General features: G+C 45.3%; 1 protein-coding gene across 1 annotated transcript in view; it reads right to left on the bottom strand.

The window, feature by feature from the left end:
- The window catches only part of LOC121606257 (versican core protein-like), a 55,674-nt gene that overhangs the window by 6,073 nt on the left and 26,446 nt on the right, over positions 1-23,155 (bottom strand). The window contains exons 7-8 of the mRNA XM_041936461.1: positions 1,089-1,202; positions 819-932 (exon numbers count right to left, since the gene is read on the bottom strand). Of these exons, the coding sequence (XP_041792395.1) occupies positions 819-932; positions 1,089-1,202 (228 nt within the window). The remainder of the gene's footprint in view (positions 1-818; positions 933-1,088; positions 1,203-23,155) is intronic.

The raw sequence follows: 23,155 nt of genomic DNA, 5'->3' as shown, positions 1-23,155 counted from the left end.
TTTCTTCCTTTCTCCTGGCAAAGCTCTCTGAGACAGCAGCTGCGTCTGAGTACACAAGCTGGGTGTGATTCACTGATCAGTGATCCAGACAAAATTTAGGGTGTAGACACTGGTCAAGAGAAATCAGTCGAGGCAGATGATGCCCTGGGTTCAACAAACTTGGGATGTGGAAGTTAAGTTACTGGGATATAGGAACTTCAGAATAAATGAATCCACATTATTCTACAAGGGCTTTGTGTAGATAAGTTTGGTTACCCAAGTAGTTGTAAGTATTCTAATTGTCTAATTGTACTGTCCTAGATGGAAATATGAAGAAGTAACTTGAAGTCTGCAGTGAAGTGTACAACACATTTTCTGTGGACTGAACTGAATGTCTGAAACAGGGTACATGTGTCAACTGTCTGTGTGTCTAAAACTTGTGGAAACTAATACTCAACAGTGATTGAACTAACCCAAGTATTATCAGACATGAGACCTTCTGGCAATGCTAAAAACAGACTTTAAAAGGTGATTGTGGTGATGAGATAAATATGGTGCTCATGACTCAGCTAACGGCTCGGAGAAACCTTGCTATGTTTATATTCATATCCCAGGGACTCAGGTGAGTGATTACATTTGGTGTCTAAACATGTTATCAAGCACAGGACCAGCAATTGTTATCATATCATATCATATTTATCATATCATATGAAAAGAGTTCAAACTGAGTCTAGACAGTTTACATGGATGGTTGGAAGTTGTTGTAATGCTAAGGCTAAGTTTGTATTATTCTGAACCAGAGTACTCAGAAAGAAGTTAGGGGAAGAACACACACTTACCCTCCTCGCAATACAGCCCGGAGTAACTTGGGAGGCACACACATGTGAAGGAAGCCAGCCCATCAACACATGTACCTCCATTGCGGCAAGGGTTTGACTGGCACTCATCAACATCTACGGAAGAAACGGACATAATGAATAACAAATGACAAATAACAACACCAAGTCCATATTACATTAAAACTAATCAAGGCTTAATTTAATGTGTCTTGGTTGAAGGTTAAGGCAATGAGATATTGTGAGAGGAATTTGTGATACATAGTGTCCTACCTGTTTCACAGCGGTCTCCGCTGTAGCCAGCAGCACAGCTACATACATACATGCTGCCACTCTTGTAGCAAGATCCTCCATTCAGACAAATGTTTTGTGAACACAAGTGAAGCTCTGTTTAGAGATCGAAAAAAGCAAAATATTTTGTTTCAACCGGAAATTTAAAATCGGATTTTACACATTTTGCTGTATTCCATTAAAAGACATTTAAAGAAATGTACCTGGAATATCAACAGTCTCGCCAACGACGGTGTGCGCCAAATTGTGTACTGTGCCAGGTCGCGCAGTTGTTTCCTCTTCTCTTAGTGGTGGTTCTCCTCCAGTGAGAGATGGAGGTGATGTTATGTGAGTGTCCTGATTATTCTCCACCTCAGAAAAAGAGGATGATGGAGTGGTGGCTACAGATGCAACTGACACTGGCTGGCTTTGCGCTTGAGGTGGTGTAATTGTGGGTATTTCAGTGTAAGGAGACACATCTCCCACAACTTCCTCATTCCCAGAGGTGCTGTCAACACTAGCTGACTCCATCTTTGAAGCTGTGGTAGGGTCTACCTTGAATACAGTCTGGATTTCTTCTGGGGACAGAGACTGTTCTTCTGTATTGTCAATCTTTGCTTTCTGTGTAGTCATTATCTCTCCAGACACACTCTCAGAACTGACTGACGAATTTTCAGGCCAAGTACAAAGGACGGTGGGTAACTTTGTGTCCTCAGCCTCATGACCGTCCAGCTTAACAGTGCTTGTTGTGCTCTCGTCTGAGCTGCTGGTGCTTTTTGAGTCACTCTCAGAACTAGAGGAGGAAGCTACACTCACAGGAGCTGAGACAGAAGGCAAGACAGTGATAGCTGCAGCTACTACCGGTGACCTGGTTGCCTTTGATTCTGAGTCACTTTCAGAACTGCTCACTGAGTTAACAGGATGACTCTCAGATGTTTGAGCAACAACAGATGGTGTAGTAATGGACACTGCTACTTCTCTTGGTGTTGTAGGTTTGTTGTTTTCTGGAACAGCTTGAAGTGTGTCGAGGTTTGGTCCGTGATAATCTGAGGACGGATAATCTATATTATCATAAAAACTGTCACCTGGAGAGGGTTTTATTTGGACATTTGTATCTGGAGATGGTTCAATATTTGCAACACTTGAAACCTGCTCAACAGTGGGCTCAACTGTCCCATTTTCAACTGAAGCAGACACATCTTTATCCACCGAAGGAGTGGTTTCAGTGGTCAGTGATACATCCTGAGAGGAAGTATCAGTGGGAGGGCGGTGTGTTAGTGTGATCTCTGACCTGGCTTGTTCAAATGATTTCTGAGGAGTTATTAGGTGTTGTACAGGGGAATCTGTTGTTACATATTGCACTATGACATCAGGCTGCGATGTTGCTGATGCTGAAGGGACATTCGAAGTAGGCTCAAAGGAAATGCGCTCAGCTGGCATTGTGGTGACAACTACTTCAGAATCTGAGTTTGCAAGGTTTGGAGTTGTGTATTCAACCTTAGCGGGCTCTGTCTCTTTGGAATCTACTGTTTCAGGACTTGACATTATTGCAGCATCAGTAGATGTTTCATGGTCGTCACTGTCTTTGTTTGTGCTATTTTCAGCCTCAGTTGAAGCTTTTTGACTTGCTTCTTCGGCTGTCTTCTCTACCAGGGGAGCGGTTGTAACTCCAGTCTGGGGAGTCATATCACTTGGTTCAAAGTGCTGGCTTGACTCCTCACTGGGCAACATTGAGCTGGTTGTGGCCAACACAGTTTTCCCAGAGGAGATGTCAATGTGGGGATGATGAGTGAATGTGATCTCAGACCTGACCTGTTGAAAAGACACCTCAGATGGTGTTGTATTTGGCTCTGGAACAAAGGTGGTGACAAACTGAACCATCACATCAGGTTTTGAAGTGCTATGTGGAGACTCTCCGGATGTAGAAATGGATTCTTCTATAGATGTAGAGGTGATGTGGTCCCTTGTGCTCTTCTCATGCACTGGAGTTGATGTTGCTCCATCAGTAGAGGATGAAAATGTTTCTGACAATGATGCTTTCTCTACCTCTGGGGTTATCTCACTTGTTTGAGTTTGTTCCCCTTGGGTCATTGTGGTGGGTTTTTCTGTGCTGAACAGAGAAGATACTGGAGTGGCTACAGTCTTTTGACTTTCAGATGCAGCTGTCTTAGGTGATGCAGTTGTGATATCTGAGCTCTCTTCTGCAGAACCGTCCATACCTGCTACATCTGTGGCACTTGCCAGTGAAAGTTTATCAGTGTCGTAGGGAGGAGATAGTTTTGTTGTGGATAGCAGTTGGTCCATTTTCATTGTACTGTGCAGAGGAGCAGCTGTCTGTGTCAGAGTGTCATCATCTGATGAATCCCTCCCAATAACATCAGCAGAGGATGCATCAGTTGGCTTCCAAGTGCTATAGAGACTGGAGGCAGTAGTTGATACTGCTATTTCAGTCTCCCCCATGCCAGGTTCAGGTGAGGTAGATGAAATTGTTATTGGTTCAGCCTTCACTGTTGAAACTGTCAGTATTCCAGAAGTTTGATCACTTGTGTCTGTATCAGTAAGGTCTGACACAGAAGTGACAGATGGTTTCACAGTTTCTTTTTCAACTGTGCTGAGCATATACTCCTCACTGGACACCAGAGTGACTGAGCTAGTTTCTGTTGTTTCAGTTAAGGTAAGGTGAGAAGGCAAAGATGAGGAGGCGGCAATCTCAGTGACAGACTCAGTGACATTATCAGTGTCCTCGCTTGATAAATCACCCATCACCACTGCTGGAACTGGTTTTGTGTGAGTCTCAGTACGAAAAACTGTATGTGGCGTAGTTAAATCATATGTTCCTTCAGAGCTTGACATTGTGGACACAATAGTAGCTGAGGTGGCCTGTGGTGCGGGTGTGAATGTCTCTTCGCTGGATGTCTCCACACTAGAAACATCTATCACAGCTGATGGTTTCGAAGTGGAGAGTAAATATTGAGAAGATGTTGAGGCTAATGACAAGTCAGAGGCTGAGGTTTCATGTAAAGATATTGGTGTAGGAGAAAAGATGGAGGAACTATCAGTTGCTGACCCCTCTGGTTCTTCAGTTATCTCAAACGTCACTGTAAGAGCTGTGACAGATCCAACTTCCTGAGTCTGCGTGGTTGGGTAAAATGAAGAGGAGGAAACTATGGAGATAGTATCTGCATCAATGATAGGATCATCTCTGGTGGGGCTGCCTTCTTTTATACTGTCTGTAACTGCAGAGAACAGCCCATCTTCAGGGTTTGTATCTTCTGTAAATATGATGGTTTTGCTGGTTGAAGGTTGAGACAAGTGTAGGACCATAGTAGGCGTTTGTTCAGTTAGGTCGGTCTTGGCCTGACTGCTACTAGGAGTGATGATCACGACCTGTTGATCTGTAACACTATGATATATAATGGAGGGAAAGGGGGTGGACGTTGATGTGAGCCCATCTTGCTTATGTTCACTGCTGGAGCTCACTGAAGTGTGATCATTAACTGAAGCTCCAATTGTATGGGGGGACATAGTTGTATAGGAGGATTGTGTTATGTACTCAGCTTCAATAATGTCATTTCTCCCAGTGCTCGAAACAGGGGGCTCTGTTGCTTCAGAAGTGACAGGGCTTTCTGTATCTGGAGAAATTTCAACCTCATCAGAGGTTGGTGTAATTGAAAGAAAGGTTTCGGTTTCACCTGTTGCTTCTCTGAACGTAAAACTCGCTGACTGAGTAGTGGACATCACCGGAGAGTTTGTAACTGTTACAAATGTAGCAGACCCATCGAAAAAGTCAGCACCTGATCCGTCATCTTCTTCTGCAGATTCTTGTATGGAATCCTCACTGCCCGGTTCAGTAATGTAAATCTCAGTGCTTGTCATGTGTGATGATTGGGTTGATGACATAACTTCCTTAGAAAGCTGTGAACTGGAGCTAGTTGTGGATGCAGGACTTGACATGTTAGTCTCAGTCTCATCTGTGGCCACAGCAAATTCATCCAGCGGTTTTGTGGTAGTTTCAGTGGACAATTCTGCACCAGATCCGTCTGGACTTGAATCTAAATCATCCTCATCAGTTGTGTAACCAGAGGTCTCTATGTCAAGATAAGTAGAGGTTTCCTTTGAAGTAAAGACTGTGACACTGGGGATTGCCATGGGTTGAGTGGTTTTAAGTGAATAGGGACTTGTTGTGACAGTTCTAAATTCTGTATTATTTGAACTTTCCTCAATAAAGGTGTATGTAATTAATGGTCTAAATGTGGTTGTTGCTGTAGTTTGTTCAATGGAGGGTTGTTCTGTTTTTAGGGGTGTTTCTTCTGTGGATGTGGATATTTCATCATCAGGGTCTTTGCTGGACATCTCAGCAGTCGGTTCACTTGAGCTCTCTTCATCTGTTGTTGGGAAAGCAGAACTTGCCCCTGACGTTGTTGATGCTTCCTCGGTCTGACTTGTGGTTTCAGTATCTTCTGATTCAGGTGACACTGATGTTGGCATCTCAGTGCTGTAGAGTGAAGCAGCTATTGGAATAGTTGTCTTTAAAGTATCTCCTGTTTCAGTTTCATGTGATGCTGTGACCAATGGTGACACTGTACTCAACACTGAAGAGACAGTAGTTGCTGTGATGATTGACTCTTCAGTGAAATCATCAGTGCTTACTCCAGAACTCTCTGCATCTGTGGTAAAGAGGAATGATGCTGTTTCAGGTTTTGTGGTTGATGCACTGAATGGAGGACTTGCTTCCATCACCGTCGTTTCACCACTAATATTGTCATCCTCAATACCTATGACAGCAGACAATGTAACAGGAGATGTTGCCGTTGGTGTCCCAGTGCGAGAGAGAGAAGATGTAGCTGTCAGAGAAGATGTTTGAGTGAACATTTCTTGGGTTTGGACACCAGAGCCACTTTCATCTGTTGGAGTGAAAATTGAACTTTGCTCTGTCTTTGGAGTAACAGGAGAGGTTGAGGGTTTCTCTGTCTGACTTGTGACTGCACTGTCTTGGTCAGTACCTGGTAGTGCTGTTGGCCTCTCTGTGGTAAACAATGAGGAGGCTGTCGGACGTGCAGTGTCTTTGGTCGACATCTCAGCATTTGGTTCACCTGAGCTCTCTTCATCTGTTGTTGGGAAAGCGGAACTTGCCCCTGATGTTGTTGATGCTTCCTCGGTCTGACTTATGGTTTCAGTCTCTTCTGATTCAGGTGACACTGATGTTGGCGTCTCAGTGCTGTAGAGTGAAGAAGCTGTTGGAATAGTTGTCTTTGAAGTATCTCCTGTTTCAGTTTCATGTGATGCTGTGACCAATGGTGACTCTGTACTCAACACTGAAGAGACAGTAGTTGCTGTGATGATTGACTCTTCAGTGAAATCATCAGTGCTTACTCCAGAACTCTCTGCATCTGTGGTAAAGAGGAATGATGCTGTTTCAGGTTTTGTGGTTGATGCACTGAATGGAGGACTTGCTTCCATCACCGTCGTTTCACCACTAATATTGTCATCCTTAATACCTGTGACAGCGGACAAAGTTACAGGAGATGTTGCTGTTGGTGTCCCAGTGCTAGAGAGAGAAGATGTAGCTGTCAGAGAAGATGTTTGAGTGAACATTTCTTGGGTTTGGACACCAGAGCCACTTTCATCTGTTGGAGTGAAAATTGAACTTTGCTCTGTCTTTGGAGTAACAGGAGAGGTTGAGGGTTTCTCTGTCTGACTTGTGACTGCACTGTCTTGGTCTGTACCTGGTAGTGCTGTTGGCTTCTCCGTGCTAAACAATGAGGAGGCTGTCGGACGTGCAGTGTCTTTGGTCGAAGTCTCAGCAGTCGGTTCACCTGAGCTCTCTTCATCTGTTGTTGGGAAAGCGGAACTTGCCCCTGACGTTGTTGATGCTTCCTCGGTCTGACTTGTGGTTTCAGTCTCTTCTGATTCAGGTGACACTGATGTCGGCGTCTCAGTGCTGTAGAGTGAAGAAGCTGTTGGAATAGTTGTCTTTGAAGTATCTCCTGTTTCAGTTTCATGTGATGCTGTGACTGATGGTGACTCTGTACTCAACACTGAAGAGACAGTAGTTGCTGTGATGATTGACTCTTCAGTGAAATCATCAGTGCTTACTCCAGAACTCTCTGCATCTGTGGTAAAGAGGAATGATGCTGTTTCAGGTTTTGTGGTTGATGCACTGAATGGAGGACTTGCTTCCACCATTGTAGTTTCACCACTAATCTTTTCATCCTCAATACCTGTGAAGGCAGACGATGTAACAGATGTTGCCGTTGGTGTCCCATTGCTAGAGAGAGAAGATGTAGCTGTCAGAGAAGATGTTTGAGTGAACATTTCTTGGGTTTGGACATCAGAGCCACTTTCATCTGTTGGAGTGAAAATTGAACTTTGCTCTGTCTTTGGAGTAACAGGAGAGGTTGAGGGTATCTCTGTCTGACTTGTGACTGCACTGTCTTGGTCTGTACCTGGTAGTGCTGTTGGCTTCTCCGTGCTAAACAATGTGGAAGCTGTTGGACGTGCAGTGTCTTTGGTCGACATCTCAGCAGTCGGTTCACCTGAGCTCTCTTCATCTGTTGTTGGGAAAGCGGAACTTGCCCCTGACGTTGTTGATGCTTCCTCGGTCTGACTTGTGGTTTCAGTATCTTCTGATTCAGGTGACACTGATGTCGGCGTCTCAGTGCTGTAGAGTGAAGAAGCTGTTGGAATAGTTGTCTTTGAAGTATCTCCTGTTTCAGTTTCATGTGATGCTGTGACTGATGGTGACTCTGTACTCAACACTGAAGAGACAGTAGTTGCTGTGATGATTGACTCTTCAGTGAAATCATCAGTGCTTACTCCAGAACTCTCTGCATCTGTGGTAAAGAGGAATGATGCTGTTTCAGGTTTTGTGGTTGATGCACTGAATGGAGGACTTGCTTCCACCATTGTAGTTTCACCACTAATCTTTTCATCCTCAATACCTGTGAAGGCAGACGATGTAACAGATGTTGCCGTTGGTGTCCCATTGCTAGAGAGAGAAGATGTAGCTGTCAGAGAAGATGTTTGAGTGAACATTTCTTGGGTTTGGACACCAGAGCCACTTTCATCTGTTGGAGTGAAAATTGAACTTTGCTCTGTCTTTGGAGTAACAGGAGAGGTTGAGGGTTTCTCTGTCTGACTTGTGACTGCACTGTCTTGGTCTGTACCTGGTAGTGCTGTTGGCTTCTCTGTGCTAAACAATGAGGAGGCTGTTGGACGTGCAGTGTCTTTGGTCGACATCTCAGCAGTTGGTTCACCTGAGCTCTCTTCATCTGTTGTTGGGAAAGCAGAACTTGCCCCTGACGTTGTTGATGCTTCCTCGGTCTGACTTGTGGTTTCAGTCTCTTCTGATTCAGGTGACACTGATGTTGGCGTCTCAGTGCTGTAGAGTGAAGAAGCTGTTGGAATAGTTGTCTTTGAAGTATCTCCTGTTTCAGTTTCATGTGATGCTGTGACCAATGGTGACTCTGTACTCAACACAAAAGAGACAGTAGTTGCTGTGATGATTGACTCTTCAGTGAAATCAGCAGTGCTTACTCCAGAACCCTCTGCATCTGTGGTAAAGAGGAATGATGCTGTTTCAGGTTTTGTGGTTGATGCACTGAATGGAGGACTTGCTTCCATCACCGTCGTTTCACCACTAATATTGTCATCCCTAATACCTGTGACAGCAGACAATGTAACAGGAGATGTTGCTGTTGGTGTCCCAGTGCGAGAGAGAGAAGATGTAGCTGTCAGAGAAGATGTTTGAGTGAACATTTCTTGGGTTTGGACACCAGAGCCACTTTCATCTGTTGGAGTGAAAATTGAACTTTGCTCTGTCTTTGGAGTAACAGGAGAGGTTGAGGGTTTCTCTGTCTGACTTGTGACTGCACTGTCTTGGTCTGTACCTGGTAGTGCTGTTGGCTTCTCTGTGCTAAACAATGAGGAGGCTGTTGGACGTGCAGTGTCTTTGGTCGACATCTCAGCAGTCGGTTCACCTGAGCTCTCTTCATCTGTTGTTGGGAAAGCGGAACTTGCCCCTGACGTTGTTGATGCTTCCTCTGTCTGACTTGTGGTTTCAGTCTCTTCTGATTCAGGTGACACTGATGTTGGCGTCTCAGTGCTGTAGAGTGAAGCAGCTGTTGGAATAGTTGTCTTTGAAGTATCTCCTGTTTCAGTTTCATGTGATGCTGTGACTGATGGTGACTCTGTACTCAACACTGAAGAGACAGTAGTTGCTGTGATGATTGACTCTTCAGTGAAATCATCAGTGATTGCTCCAGAACTCTCTGCATCTGTGGTAAAGAGGAATGATGCTGTTTCAGGTTTTGTGGTTGAAGCACTGAATGGAGGACTTGCTTCCATCACCGTCGTTTCACCACTAATATTGTCATCCTTAATACCTGTGACAGCAGACAATGTAACAGGAGATGTTGCTGTTGGTGTCCCAGTGCTAGAGAGAGAAGATGTAGCTGTCAGAGAAGATGTTTGAGTGAACATTTCTTGGGTTTGGACACCAGAGCCACTTTCATCTGTTGGAGTGAAAATTGAACTTTGCTCTGTCTTTGGAGTAACAGGAGAGGTTGAGGGTATCTCTGTCTGACTTGTGACTGCACTGTCTTGGTCTGTACCTGGTAGTGCTTTTGGCTTCTCCGTGCTAAACAATGTGGAAGCTGTTGGACGTGCAGTGTCTTTGGTCGACATCTCAGCAGTCGGTTCACCTGAGCTCTCTTCATCTGTTGTTGGGAAAGCGGAACTTGCCCCTGACGTTGTTGATGCTTCCTCGGTCTGACTTGTGGTTTCAGTATCTTCTGATTCAGGTGACACTGATGTTGGCGTCTCAGTGCTGTAGAGTGAAGAAGCTGTTGGAATAGTTGTCTTTGAAGTATCTCCTGTTTCAGTTTCATGTGATGCTGTGACTGATGGTGACTCTGTACTCAACACTGAAGAGACAGTAGTTGCTGTGATGATTGACTCTTCAGTGAAATCATCAGTGATTGCTCCAGAACTCTCTGCATCTGTGGTAAAGAGGAATGATGCTGTTTCAGGTTTTGTGGTTGATGCACTGAATGGGGGACTTGCTTCCATCACCGTCGTTTCACCACTAATATTGTCATCCTCAATACCTGTGACAGCAGACGATGAAACAGGAGATGTTGCTGTTGGTGTCCCATTGCTAGAGAGAGAAGATGTAGCTGTCAGAGAAGATGTTTGAGTGAACATTTCTTGGGTTTGGACACCAGAGCCACTTTCATCTGTTGGAGTGAAAATTGAACTTTGCTCTGTCTTTGGAGTAACAGGAGAGGTTGAGGGTATCTCTGTCTGACTTGTGACTGCACTGTCTTGGTCTGTACCTGGTAGTGCTGTTGGCTTCTCTGTGCTAAACAATGAGGAGGCTGTCGGACGTGCAGTGTCTTTGGTCGAAGTCTCAGCAGTCGGTTCACCTGAGCTCTCTTCATCTGTTGTTGGGAAAGCGGAACTTGCCCCTGGGGTTGTTGATGCTTCCTCGGTCTGACTTGTGGTTTCAGTCTCTTCTGATTCAGGTGACACTGATGTTGGCGTCTCAGTGCTGTAGAGTGAAGAAGCTGTCGGAATAGTTGCCTTTGAAGAATCTCCTGTTTCAGTTTCATGTGATGCTGTGACTGATGGTGACTCTGTACTCAACACTGAAGAGACAGTAGTTGCTGTGATGATTGACTCTTCAGTGAAATCATCAGTGCTTACTCCAGAACTCTCTGCATCTGTGGTAAAGAGGAATGATGCTGTTTCAGGTTTTGTGGTTGATGCACTGAATGGAGGACTTGCTTCCACCATTGTAGTTTCACCACTAATCTTTTCATCCTCAATACCTGTGAAGGCAGACGATGTAACAGATGTTGCCGTTGGTGTTCCAGTGCTAGAGAGAGAAGATGTAGCTGTCAGAGAAGATGTTTGAGTGAACATTTCTTGGGTTTGGACATCAGAGCCACTTTCATCTGTTGGAGTGAAAATTGAACTTTGCTCTGTCTTTGGAGTAACAGGAGAGGTTGAGGGTATCTCTGTCTGACTTGTGACTGCACTGTCTTGGTCTGTACCTGGTAGTGCTGTTGGCTTCTCCGTGCTAAACAATGTGGAAGCTGTTGGACGTGCAGTGTCTTTGGTCGACATCTCAGCAGTCGGTTCACCTGAGCTCTCTTCATCTGTTGTTGGGAAAGCGGAACTTGCCTCTGGGGTTGTTGATGCTTCCTCGGTCTGACTTGTGGTTTCAGTCTCTTCTGATTCAGATGACACTAATGTTGGCGTCTCAGTGCTGTAGAGTGAAGAAGCTGTTGGAATAGTTGTCGTTGAAGTTTCTCCTGTTTCAGTTTCATGTGATGCTGTGACTGATGGTGACTCTGTACTCAACACTGAAGAGACAGTAGTTGCTGTGATGATTGACTCTTCAGTGAAATCATCAGTGCTTACTCCAGAACCCTCTGCATCTGTGGTAAAGAGGAATGATGCTGTTTCAGGTTTTGTGGTTGATGCACTGAATGGAGGACTTGCTTCCATCACCGTCGTTTCACCACTAATATTGTCATCCTTAATACCTGTGACAGCAGACAATGTAACAGGAGATGTTGCTGTTGGTGTCCCAGTGCTAGAGAGAGAAGATGTAGCTGTCAGAAAAGATGTTTGAGTGAACATTTCTTGGGTTTGGACACCAGAGCCACTTTCATCTGTTGGAGTGAAAATTGAACTTTGCTCTGTCTTTGGAGTAACAGGAGAGGTTGAGGGTATCTCTGTCTGACTTGTGACTGCACTGTCTTGGTCTGTACCTGGTAGTGCTGTTGGCTTCTCTGTGCTAAACAATGAGGAGGCTGTCGGACGTGCAGTGTCTTTGGTCGACATCTCAGCAGTCGGTTCACCTGAGCTCTCTTCATCTGTTGTTGGGAAAGCGGAACTTGCCCCTGACGTTGTTGATGCTTCCTCTGTCTGACTTGTGGTTTCAGTCTCTTCTGATTCAGGTGACACTGATGTTGGCGTCTCAGTGCTGTAGAGTGAAGAAGCTGTTGGAATAGTTGTCTTTGAAGTATCTCCTGTTTCAGTTTCATGTGATGCTGTGACTGATGGTGACTCTGTACTCAACACTGAAGAGACAGTAGTTGCTGTGATGATTGACTCTTCAGTGAAATCATCAGTGATTGCTCCAGAACTCTCTGCATCTGTGGTAAAGAGGAATGATGCTGTTTCAGGTTTTGTGGTTGATGCACTGAATGGAGGACTTGCTTCCATCACCGTCGTTTCACCACTAATATTGTCATCCTTAATACCTGTGACAGCAGACAATGTAACAGGAGATGTTGCTGTTGGTGTCCCAGTGCTAGAGAGAGAAGATGTAGCTGTCAGAGAAGATGTTTGAGTGAACATTTCTTGGGTTTGGACACCAGAGCCACTTTCATCTGTTGGAGTGAAAATTGAACTTTGCTCTGTCTTTGGAGTAACAGGAGAGGTTGAGGGTATCTCTGTCTGACTTGTGACTGCACTGTCTTGGTCTGTACCTGGTAGTGCTGTTGGCTTCTCCGTGCTAAACAATGTGGAAGCTGTTGGACGTGCAGTGTCTTTGGTCGACATCTCAGCAGTCGGTTCACCTGAGCTCTCTTCATCTGTTGTTGGGAAAGCGGAACTTGCCCCTGGGGTTGTTGATGCTTCCTCGGTCTGACTTGTGGTTTCAGTATCTTCTGATTCAGGTGACACTGATGTTGGCGTCTCAGTGCTGTAGAGTGAAGAAGCTGTTGGAATAGTTGTCTTTGAAGTATCTCCTGTTTCAGTTTCATGTGATGCTGTGACTGATGGTGACTCTGTACTCAACACTGAAGAGACAGTAGTTGCTGTGATGATTGACTCTTCAGTGAAATCATCAGTGATTGCTCCAGAACTCTCTGCATCTGTGGTAAAGAGGAATGATGCTGTTTCAGGTTTTGTGGTTGATGCACTGAAAGGGGGACTTGCTTCCATCACCGTCGTTTCACCACTAATCTTTTCATCCTCAATACCTGTGACAGCAGACGATGTAACAGGAGATGTTGCCATTGGTGTCCCAGTGCTAGAGAGAGAAGATGTAGCTGTCAGAGAAGATGTTTGAGTGAACATTTCTTGGGTTTGGACATCAGAGCCACTTTCATCTGTTGGAGTGAAAATTGAACTTTGCTCTGTCTTTGGAGTAACAGGAGAGGTTGAGGGTATCTCTGTCTGACTTGTGACTGCACTGTCTTGGTCTGTACCTGGTAGTGCTGTTGGCTTCTCCGTGCTAAACAATGTGGAAGCTGTTGGACGTGCAGTGTCTTTGGTCGACATCTCAGCAGTCGGTTCACCTGAGCTCTCTTCATCTGTTGTTGGGAAAGGAGAACTTGCCCCTGACGTTGTTGATGCTTCCTCGGTCTGACTTGTGGTTTCAGTCTCTTCTGATTCAGGTGACACTGATGTCGGCGTCTCAGTGCTGTAGAGTGAAGAAGCTGTTGGAATAGTTGTCTTTGAAGTATCTCCTGTTTCAGTTTCATGTGATGCTGTGACTGATGGTGACTCTGTACTCAACACTGAAGAGACAGTAGTTGCTGTGATGATTGACTCTTCAGTGAAATCATCAGTGCTTACTCCAGAACTCTCTGCATCTGTGGTAAAGAGGAATGATGCCGTTTCAGGTTTTGTGGTTGATGCACTGAATGGAGGACTTGCTTCCACCATTGTAGTTTCACCACTAATCCTTTCATCCCCAATACCTGTGACAGCAGACAATGTAACAGGAGATGTTGCTGTTGGTGTCCCAGTGCTAGAGAGAGAAGATGTAGCTGTCAGAGAAGATGTTTGAGTGAACATTTCTTGGGTTTGGACATCAGAGCCACTTTCATCTGTTGGAGTGAAAATTGAACTTTGCTCTGTCTTTGGAGTAACAGGAGAGGTTGAGGGTATCTCTGTCTGACTTGTGACTGCACTGTCTTGGTCTGTACCTGGTAGTGTTGTTGGCTTCTCCGTGCTAAACAATGTGGAAGCTGTTGGACGTGCAGTGTCTTTGGTCGACATCTCAGCAGTCGGTTCACCTGAGCTCTCTTCATCTGTTGTTGGGAAAGCGGAACTTGCCCCTGACGTTGTTGATGCTTCCTCTGTCTGACTTGTGGTTTCAGTCTCTTCTGATTCAGGTGACACTGATGTTGGCGTCTCAGTGCTGTAGAGTGAAGAAGCTGTTGGAATAGTTGTCTTTGAAGTATCTCCTGTCTCAGTTTCATGTGATGCTGTGACTGATGGTGACACTGTACTCAACACTGAAGAGACAGTAGTTGCTGTGATGATTGACTCTTCAGTGAAATCATCAGTGCTTACTCCAGAACTCTCTGCATCTGTGGTAAAGAGGAATGATGCTGTTTCAGGTTTTGTGGTTGATGCACTGAATGGAGGACTTGCTTCCACCATTGTAGTTTCACCACTAATCCTTTCATCCCCAATACCTGTGACAGCAGACAATGTAACAGGAGATGTTGCTGTTGGTGTGCCAGTGCTAGAGAGAGAAGATGTAGCTGTCAGAGAAGATGTTTGAGTGAACATTTCTTGGGTTTGGACATCAGAGCCACTTTCATCTGTTGGAGTGAAAATTGAACTTTGCTCTGTCTTTGGAGTAACAGGAGAGGTTGAGGGTATCTCTGTCTGACTTGTGACTGCACTGTCTTGGTCTGTACCTGGTAGTGCTGTTGGCTTCTCCGTGCTAAACAATGTGGAAGCTGTTGGACGTGCAGTGTCTTTGGTCGACATCTCAGCAGTCGGTTCACCTGAGCTCTCTTCATCTGTTGTTGGGAAAGCGGAACTTGCCCCTGACGTTGTTGATGCGTCCTCGGTCTGACTTGTGGTTTCAGTCTCTTCTGATTCAGGTGACACTGATGTTGGCGTCTCAGTGCTGTAGAGTGAAGAAGCTGTTGGAATAGTTGTCTTTGAAGTATCTCCTGTTTCAGTTTCATGTGATGCTGTGACTGATGGTGACACTGTACTCAACACTGAAGAGACAGTAGTTGCTGTGATGATTGACTCTTCAGTGAAATCATCAGTGATTGCTCCAGAACTCTCTGCATCTGTGGTAAAGAGGAATGATGCTGTTTCAGGTTTTGTGGTTGATGCACTGAATGGAGGACTTGCTTCCACCATTGTAGTTTCACCACTAATCCTTTCATCCCCAATACCTGTGACAGCAGACAATGTAACAGGAGATGTTGCTGTTGGTGTCCCAGTGCTAGAGAGAGAAGATGTAGCTGTCAGAGAAGATGTTTGAGTGAACATTTCTTGGGTTTGGACATCAGAGCCACTTTCATCTGTTGGAGTGAAAATTGAACTTTGCTCTGTCTTTGGAGTAACAGGAGAGGTTGAGGGTATCTCTGTCTGACTTGTGACTGCACTGTCTTGGTCTGTACCTGGTAGTGCTGTTGGCTTCTCCGTGCTAAACAATGTGGAAGCTGTTGGACGTGCAGTGTCTTTGGTCGACATCTCAGCAGTCGGTTCACCTGAGCTCTCTTCATCTGTTGTTGGGAAAGCGGAACTTGCCCCTGACGTTGTTGATGCTTCCTCTGTCTTACTTGTGGTTTCAGTCTCTTCTGATTCAGGTGACACTGATGTTGGCGTCTCAGTGCTGTAGAGTGAAGAAGCTGTTGGAATAGTTGTCTTTGAAGTATCTCCTGTTTCAGTTTCATGTGATGCTGTGACTGATGGTGACACTGTACTCAACACTGAAGAGACAGTAGTTGCTGTGATGATTGACTCTTCAGTGAAATCATCAGTGATTGCTCCAGAACTCTCTGCATCTGTGGTAAAGAGGAATGATGCTGTTTCAGGTTTTGTGGTTGATGCACTGAATGGAGGACTTGCTTCCACCATTGTAGTTTCACCACTAATCCTTTCATCCCCAATACCTGTGACAGCAGACAATGTAACAGGAGATGTTGCTGTTGGTGTGCCAGTGCTAGAGAGAGAAGATGTAGCTGTCAGAGAAGATGTTTGAGTGAACATTTCTTGGGTTTGGACACCAGAGCCACTTTCATCTGTTGGAGTGAAAATTGAACTTTGCTCTGTCTTTGGAGTAACAGGAGAGGTTGAGGGTATCTCTGTCTGACTTGTGACTGCACTGTCTTGGTCTGTACCTGGTAGTGCTGTTGGCTTCTCCGTGCTAAACAATGTGGAAGCTGTTGGACGTGCAGTGTCTTTGGTCGACATCTCAGCAGTCGGTTCACCTGAGCTCTCTTCATCTGTTGTTGGGAAAGCGGAACTTGCCCCTGACGTTGTTGATGCGTCCTCGGTCTGACTTGTGGTTTCAGTCTCTTCTGATTCAGGTGACACTGATGTTGGCGTCTCAGTGCTGTAGAGTGAAGAAGCTGTCGGAATAGTTGTCTTTGAAGTATCTCCTGTTTCAGTTTCATGTGATGCTGTGACTGATGGTGACTCTGTACTCAACACTGAAGAGACAGTAGTTGCTGTGATGATTGACTCTTCAGTGAAATCATCAGTGATTGCTCCAGAACTCTCTGCATCTGTGGTAAAGAGGAATGATGCTGTTTCAGGTTTTGTGGTTGATGCACTGAATGGAGGACTTGCTTCCACCATTGTAGTTTCACCACTAATCTTTTCATCCTCAATACCTGTGAAGGCAGACGATGTAACAGGAGATGTTGCCATTGGTGTCCCAGTGCTAGAGAGAGAAGATGTAGCTGTCAGAGAAGATGTTTGAGTGAACATTTCTTGGGTTTGGACACCAGAGCCACTTTCATCTGTTGGAGTGAAAATTGAACTTTGCTCTGTCTTTGGAGTAACAGGAGAGGTTGAGGGTTTCTCTGTCTGACTTGTGACTGCACTGTCTTGGTCTGTACCTGGTAGTGATGTTGGCTTCTCCGTGCTAAACAATGTGGAAGCTGTTGGACGTGCAGTGTCTTTGGTCGACATCTCAGCAGTCGGTTCACCTGAGCTCTCTTCATCTGTTGTTGGGAAAGCGGAACTTGCCCCTGACGTTGTTGATGCGTCCTCGGTCTGACTTGTGGTTTCAGTCTCTTCTGATTCAGGTGACACTGATGTTGGCGTCTCAGTGCTGTAGAGTGAAGAAGCTGTCGGAATAGTTGTCTTTGAAGTATCTCCTGTTTCAGTTTCATGTGATGCTGTGACTGATGGTGACTCTGTACTCAACACTGAAGAGACAGTAGTTGCTGTGATGATTGACTCTTCAGTGAAATCATCAGTGCTTACTCCAGAACTCTCTGCATCTGTGGTAAAGAGGAATGATGCTGTTTCAGGTTTTGTGGTTGATGCACTGAATGGAGGACTTGCTTCCACCATTGTAGTTTCACCACTAATCTTTTCATCCTCAATACCTGTGAAGGCAGACGATGTAACAGGAGATGTTGCCATTGGTGTCCCAGTGCTAGAGAGAGAAGATGTAGCTGTCAGAGAAGATGTTTGAGTGAACATTTCTTGGGTTTGGACACCAGAGCCACTTTCATCTGTTGGAGTGAAAATTGAACTTTGCTCTGTCTTTGGAGTAACAGGAGAGGTTGAGGGTTTCTCTGTCTGACTTGTGACTGCACTGTCTTGGTCTGTACCTGGTAGTGCCGTTGGCTTCTCTGTGCTAAACAATGAGGAGGCTGTTGGACATGCAGTGTCTTTGGTCGACATCTCAGCAGTCGGTTCACCTGAGCTCTCTTCATCTGTTGTTGGGAAAGGAGAACTTGCCCCTGACGTTTTTGATGCTTCCTCGGTCTGACTTGTGGTTTTAGTCTCTTCTGATTCAGGTGACACTGATGTTGGCGTCTCAGTGCTGTAGAGTGAAGAAGCTGTTGGAATAGTTGTCTTTGAAGTATCTCCTGTTTCAGTTTCATGTGATGCTGTGACTGATGGTGACTCTGTACTCAACACTGAAGAGACAGTAGTTGCTGTGATGATTGACTCTTCAGTGAAATAAGCAGTGCTTACTCCAGAACTCTCTGCATCTGTGGTAAAGAGGAATGATGCTGTTTCAGGTTTTGTGGTTGATGCACTGAATGGAGGACTTGCTTCCACCATTGTAGTTTCACCACTAATCCTTTCATTCTCAATACCTGTGACAGCAGTCGATGTAACAGGAGATGTTGTCATTGGTGTCTCGGTACTAGAAAGAGAAGATGTAGCTGTCAGAGAAGATGTTTGAGTGAACATTTCTTGGGTTTGGACATCAGAGCCACTTTCATCTGTTGGAGTGAAAATTGAACTTTGCTCTGTCTTTGGAGTAACAGGAGAGGTTGAGGGTATCTCTGTCTGACTTGTGACTGCACTGTCTTGGTCTGTACCTGGTAGTGCTGTTGGCTTCTCCGTGCTAAACAATGTGGAAGCTGTTGGACGTGCAGTGTCTTTGGTCGACATCTCAGCAGTCGGTTCACCTGAGCTCTCTTCATCTGTTGTTGGGAAAGGAGAACTTGCCCCTGACGTTGTTGATGCTTCCTCGGTCTGACTTGTGGTTTCAGTCTCTTCTGATTCAGGTGACACTGATGTTGGCGTCTCAGTGCTGTAGAGTGAAGAAGCTGTTGGAATAGTTGTCTTTGAAGTATCTCCTGTTTCAGTTTCATGTGATGCTGTGACTGATGGTGACACTGTACTCAACACTGAAGAGACAGTAGTTGCTGTGATGATTGACTCTTCAGTGAAATCATCAGTGATTGCTCCAGAACTCTCTGCATCTGTGGTAAAGAGGAATGATGCTGTTTCAGGTTTTGTGGTTGATGCACTGAATGGAGGACTTGCTTCCACCATTGTAGTTTCACCACTAATCCTTTCATCCCCAATACCTGTGACAGCAGACAATGTAACAGGAGATGTTGCTGTTGGTGTGCCAGTGCTAGAGAGAGAAGATGTAGCTGTCAGAGAAGATGTTTGAGTGAACATTTCTTGGGTTTGGACACCAGAGCCACTTTCATCTGTTGGAGTGAAAATTGAACTTTGCTCTGTCTTTGGAGTAACAGGAGAGGTTGAGGGTTTCTCTGTCTGACTTGTGACTGCACTGTCTTGGTCTGTACCTGGTAGTGCTGTTGGCTTCTCCGTGCTAAACAATGTGGAAGCTGTTGGACGTGCAGTGTCTTTGGTCGACATCTCAGCAGTCGGTTCACCTGAGCTCTCTTCATCTGTTGTTGGGAAAGCGGAACTTGCCCCTGACGTTGTTGATGCGTCCTCGGTCTGACTTGTGGTTTCAGTCTCTTCTGATTCAGGTGACACTGATGTTGGCGTCTCAGTGCTGTAGAGTGAAGAAGCTGTCGGAATAGTTGTCTTTGAAGTATCTCCTGTTTCAGTTTCATGTGATGCTGTGACTGATGGTGACTCTGTACTCAACACTGAAGAGACAGTAGTTGCTGTGATGATTGACTCTTCAGTGAAATCATCAGTGCTTACTCCAGAACTCTCTGCATCTGTGGTAAAGAGGAATGATGCTGTTTCAGGTTTTGTGGTTGATGCACTGAATGGAGGACTTGCTTCCACCATTGTAGTTTCACCACTAATCTTTTCATCCTCAATACCTGTGAAGGCAGACGATGTAACAGGAGATGTTGCCATTGGTGTCCCAGTGCTAGAGAGAGAAGATGTAGCTGTCAGAGAAGATGTTTGAGTGAACATTTCTTTGGTTTGGACACCAGAGCCACTTTCATCTGTTGGAGTGAAAATTGAACTTTGCTCTGTCTTTGGAGTAACAGGAGAGGTTGAGGGTTTCTCTGTCTGACTTGTGACTGCACTGTCTTGGTCTGTACCTGGTAGTGCCGTTGGCTTCTCTGTGCTAAACAATGAGGAGGCTGTTGGACGTGCAGTGTCTTTGGTCGACATCTCAGCAGTCGGTTCACCTGAGCTCTCTTCATCTGTTGTTGGGAAAGCAGAACTTGCCCCTGACGTTGTTGATGCTTCCTCGGTCTGACTTGTGGTTTCAGTATCTTCTGATTCAGGTGACACTGATGTTGGCGTCTCAGTGCTGTAGAGTGAAGAAGCTGTTGGAATAGTTGTCTTTGAAGTATCTCCTGTTTCAGTTTCATGTGATGCTGTGACTGATGGTGACTCTGTACTCAACACTGAAGAGACAGTAGTTGCTGTGATGATTGACTCTTCAGTGAAATCATCAGTGCTTACTCCAGAACTCTCTGCATCTGTGGTAAAGAGGAATGATGCTGTTTCAGGTTTTGTGGTTGATGCACTGAATGGAGGACTTGCTTCCACCATTGTAGCTTCACCACTACTCCTTTCATCCTCAATTCCTGTGACAGCAGACGATGTAACAGGAGATGTTGCCGTTGGTTTCCCAGTGCGAGAAATAGAAGATGTAGCTGTCAGAGAAGATGTTTGAGTGAACATTTCTTTGGTTTGGACACCAGAGCCACTTTCATCTGTTGGAGTGAAAATTGAACTTTGCTCTGTCTTTGGAGTAACAGGAGAGGTTGAGGGTTTCTCTGTCTGACTTGTGACTGCACTGTCTTGGTCTGTACCTGGTAGCGCTGTTGGCTTCTCTGTGCTAAACAATGAGGAGGCTGTTGGACGTGCAGTGTCTTTGGTCGACATCTCAGCAGTCGGTTCACCTGAGCTCTCTTCATCTGTTGTTGGGAAAGGAGAACTTGCCCCTGACGTTGTTGATGCTTCCTCTGTCTGACTTGTGGTTTCAGTATCTTCTGATTCAGGTGACACTGATGTTGGCGTCTCAGTGCTGTAGAGTGAAGAAGCTGTTGGAATAGTTGTCTTTGAAGTATCTCCTGTTTCAGTTTCATGTGATGCTGTGACTGATGGTGACTCTGTACTCAACACTGAAGAGACAGTAGTTGCTGTGATGATTGACTCTTCAGTGAAATCATCAGTGCTTACTCCAGAACTCTCTGCATCTGTGGTAAAGAGGAATGATGCTGTTTCAGGTTTTGTGGTTGATGCACTGAATGGAGGACTTGCTTCCACCATTGTAGTTTCACCACTAATCCTTTCATCCTCAATGACAGCAGTCGATGTAACAGGAGATGTTGCCATTGGTGTCCCGGTACTAGAAAGAGAAGATGTAGCTGTCAGAGAAGATGTTTGAGTGAACATTTCTTGGGTTTGGACACCAGAGCCACTTTCATCTGTTGGAGTGAAAATTGAACTTTGCTCTGTCTTTAGAGTCACAGAAGAGGTTGAGGGTTTCTCTGTCTGACTTGTGACTGCACTGTCTTGGTCTGTACTTGGTAGTGCTGTTGTCTTGTCAGTGCTAAACAATGTGGAGGTTGTAGTTGTTAGAAACTCCGTACTTGATCTTTCGGTGGTCTGTTTGCTTGTGCTTTCTGCATGTGAAGATGTTGGCACTGAGACTTCCTTTTTCACATAAGTCGCAGCAGTTGTGCTTGGTTGTCCCGAAGATGCTGGTTTTTCTGTCCCTTCATACAAAGTTTGTTCGTCAATGCTTAAAACAGAGGATATTGTTTTTTGACCTCCAGAGCTCACCTCTGCTGCTGAAGTGAGCAATGTACTGGTCACTATGTCAGTGATGCCACTAACTGCTGGTTCCTCTGAACTTGATGTTTTTTCTGTTTGTTTCATGGTCGTGTCACTGCCTGTCCTAATTGAGGAGGGAGGAGTTGGGCTCAGACTGATATCAGAAGACACAGTCGTCCCCTGTGTTACTCCTGAGTCTGATGGTTTTACTGTTGCTTCTGTAATGTCACTCTTTGGTGTTTCAGGTGATACTGTCTGGCCCTCAGAACTCAACTCATCTGTTGGTGTGAAAATGGAACTAACTTCAGAAGCAATAAATATCCTTTCAGTAGATGTGTTTTCTGATATTTCTGTTTGTACTGGTTTTGTGTCCTCAGTTACACTTGAGGTTTCTGCTGTTGAAACTGTGATCGAAGTAGACTCATCTGGTTTGACTGTGCTAATGACTGGAGAAGTAGAGGCAGCCACAGGTGTGGAAGTTTGATCTTCTGAAGTCTCCTCATCTATACCAGTAGTGGCAGTTTCCTCACTTGTGCCCACTTTTTGGTCAGGTAATTCAGTCATCAGTGATGCACTCTCTGTTGAGTACTGACTGAAATATTCAGTGAATGAGGTCATTGTTGTCCGGATAAGTTCGATAGCACTGTACAAGGAGGAAGCAGTGGTTGCAATGGATTCATGAGAGGGAGGAGTTGTTGTCTCATCTTGTTTCCACCCCTCATGCATAATGGTGGGTGTTGAGTTTTTTTCCAACTCACCAGTGGCAGGAACAGATGTTTCATCTGTGCCTGCTGTTTGTACTGTTTGTAATGTTACTTCACTCTCCCGTGTAGCTTGATCTGTTGCACTTAAACTTGAAGATGATGTCACAGTCCCTGCAGAGGTATGCGATGGTGGCCCAGTTGTAAACATGTTTACTGTCTGAATCCCTGAACCCTCCTCCTCTGATGTAGACATTGCATCAGTCTCAGCTTTCTCAGTAGGTAAGATGGAAGGCATTTGGCTGCCTGTACTTGTACTCCCTGCCTGACTTGTGACTGTAGTCTCTGAAGTTTCAGCCAGGGTAGGTGCTACAGATGCTGATGATTCAGTGCTGCCTATATCTACAGCTGGTGTTATCTCAGTCTTGCCTGTCTCTTCAGGAGAGACTGAACCACTAGATACTGTATGAACCATTGTGCTGAAGGCAAATTCTTTTGGGGTTTGGGTCTCTTCCCCTCCCTTCACATCTTGAGTGGAGCTCTGTGAGTCACTAGTTGTTGATGATGGTGTTTTCCCGTCATCAGAGGAGGGAGTGTACCCAGTCTGTAATGTAGACTGAGTGCTGTCTTTAGCTGGAGTGGAAGATGTGTTCTTGTCCTCTGTGGATTCAGTTTTATCTCTGGCTGTGAAAAGTTCTGTTGAAGACGTAACAGAGGATTGGTCAGTAGCTTTCTCTGTCGGAGTAACTTCTGAGTCACTTTTCACATACGTTGGAGTCCTCCCTGTCTCGCCTACCTCATCTTGTACAGATGTGGTGTTGACAGTGGTGGTTTCCTCAGTCTTTGTTGTTTGGGTTTCTTTAGTTTCGGTGACCTGTGGCTCAGCTGGGGTTACCGTTGGAACAAAGTCAGCAGAAGTAGCTGAGACATCACTCATCCCCTCTCTGG

This window comes from Chelmon rostratus, chromosome 5, assembly GCF_017976325.1.
Source record: "Chelmon rostratus isolate fCheRos1 chromosome 5, fCheRos1.pri, whole genome shotgun sequence".
Classification (NCBI taxonomy): Eukaryota; Metazoa; Chordata; class Actinopteri; order Chaetodontiformes; family Chaetodontidae; genus Chelmon; species Chelmon rostratus.
This window is presented reverse-complemented; position numbering and strand designations above follow the sequence as displayed.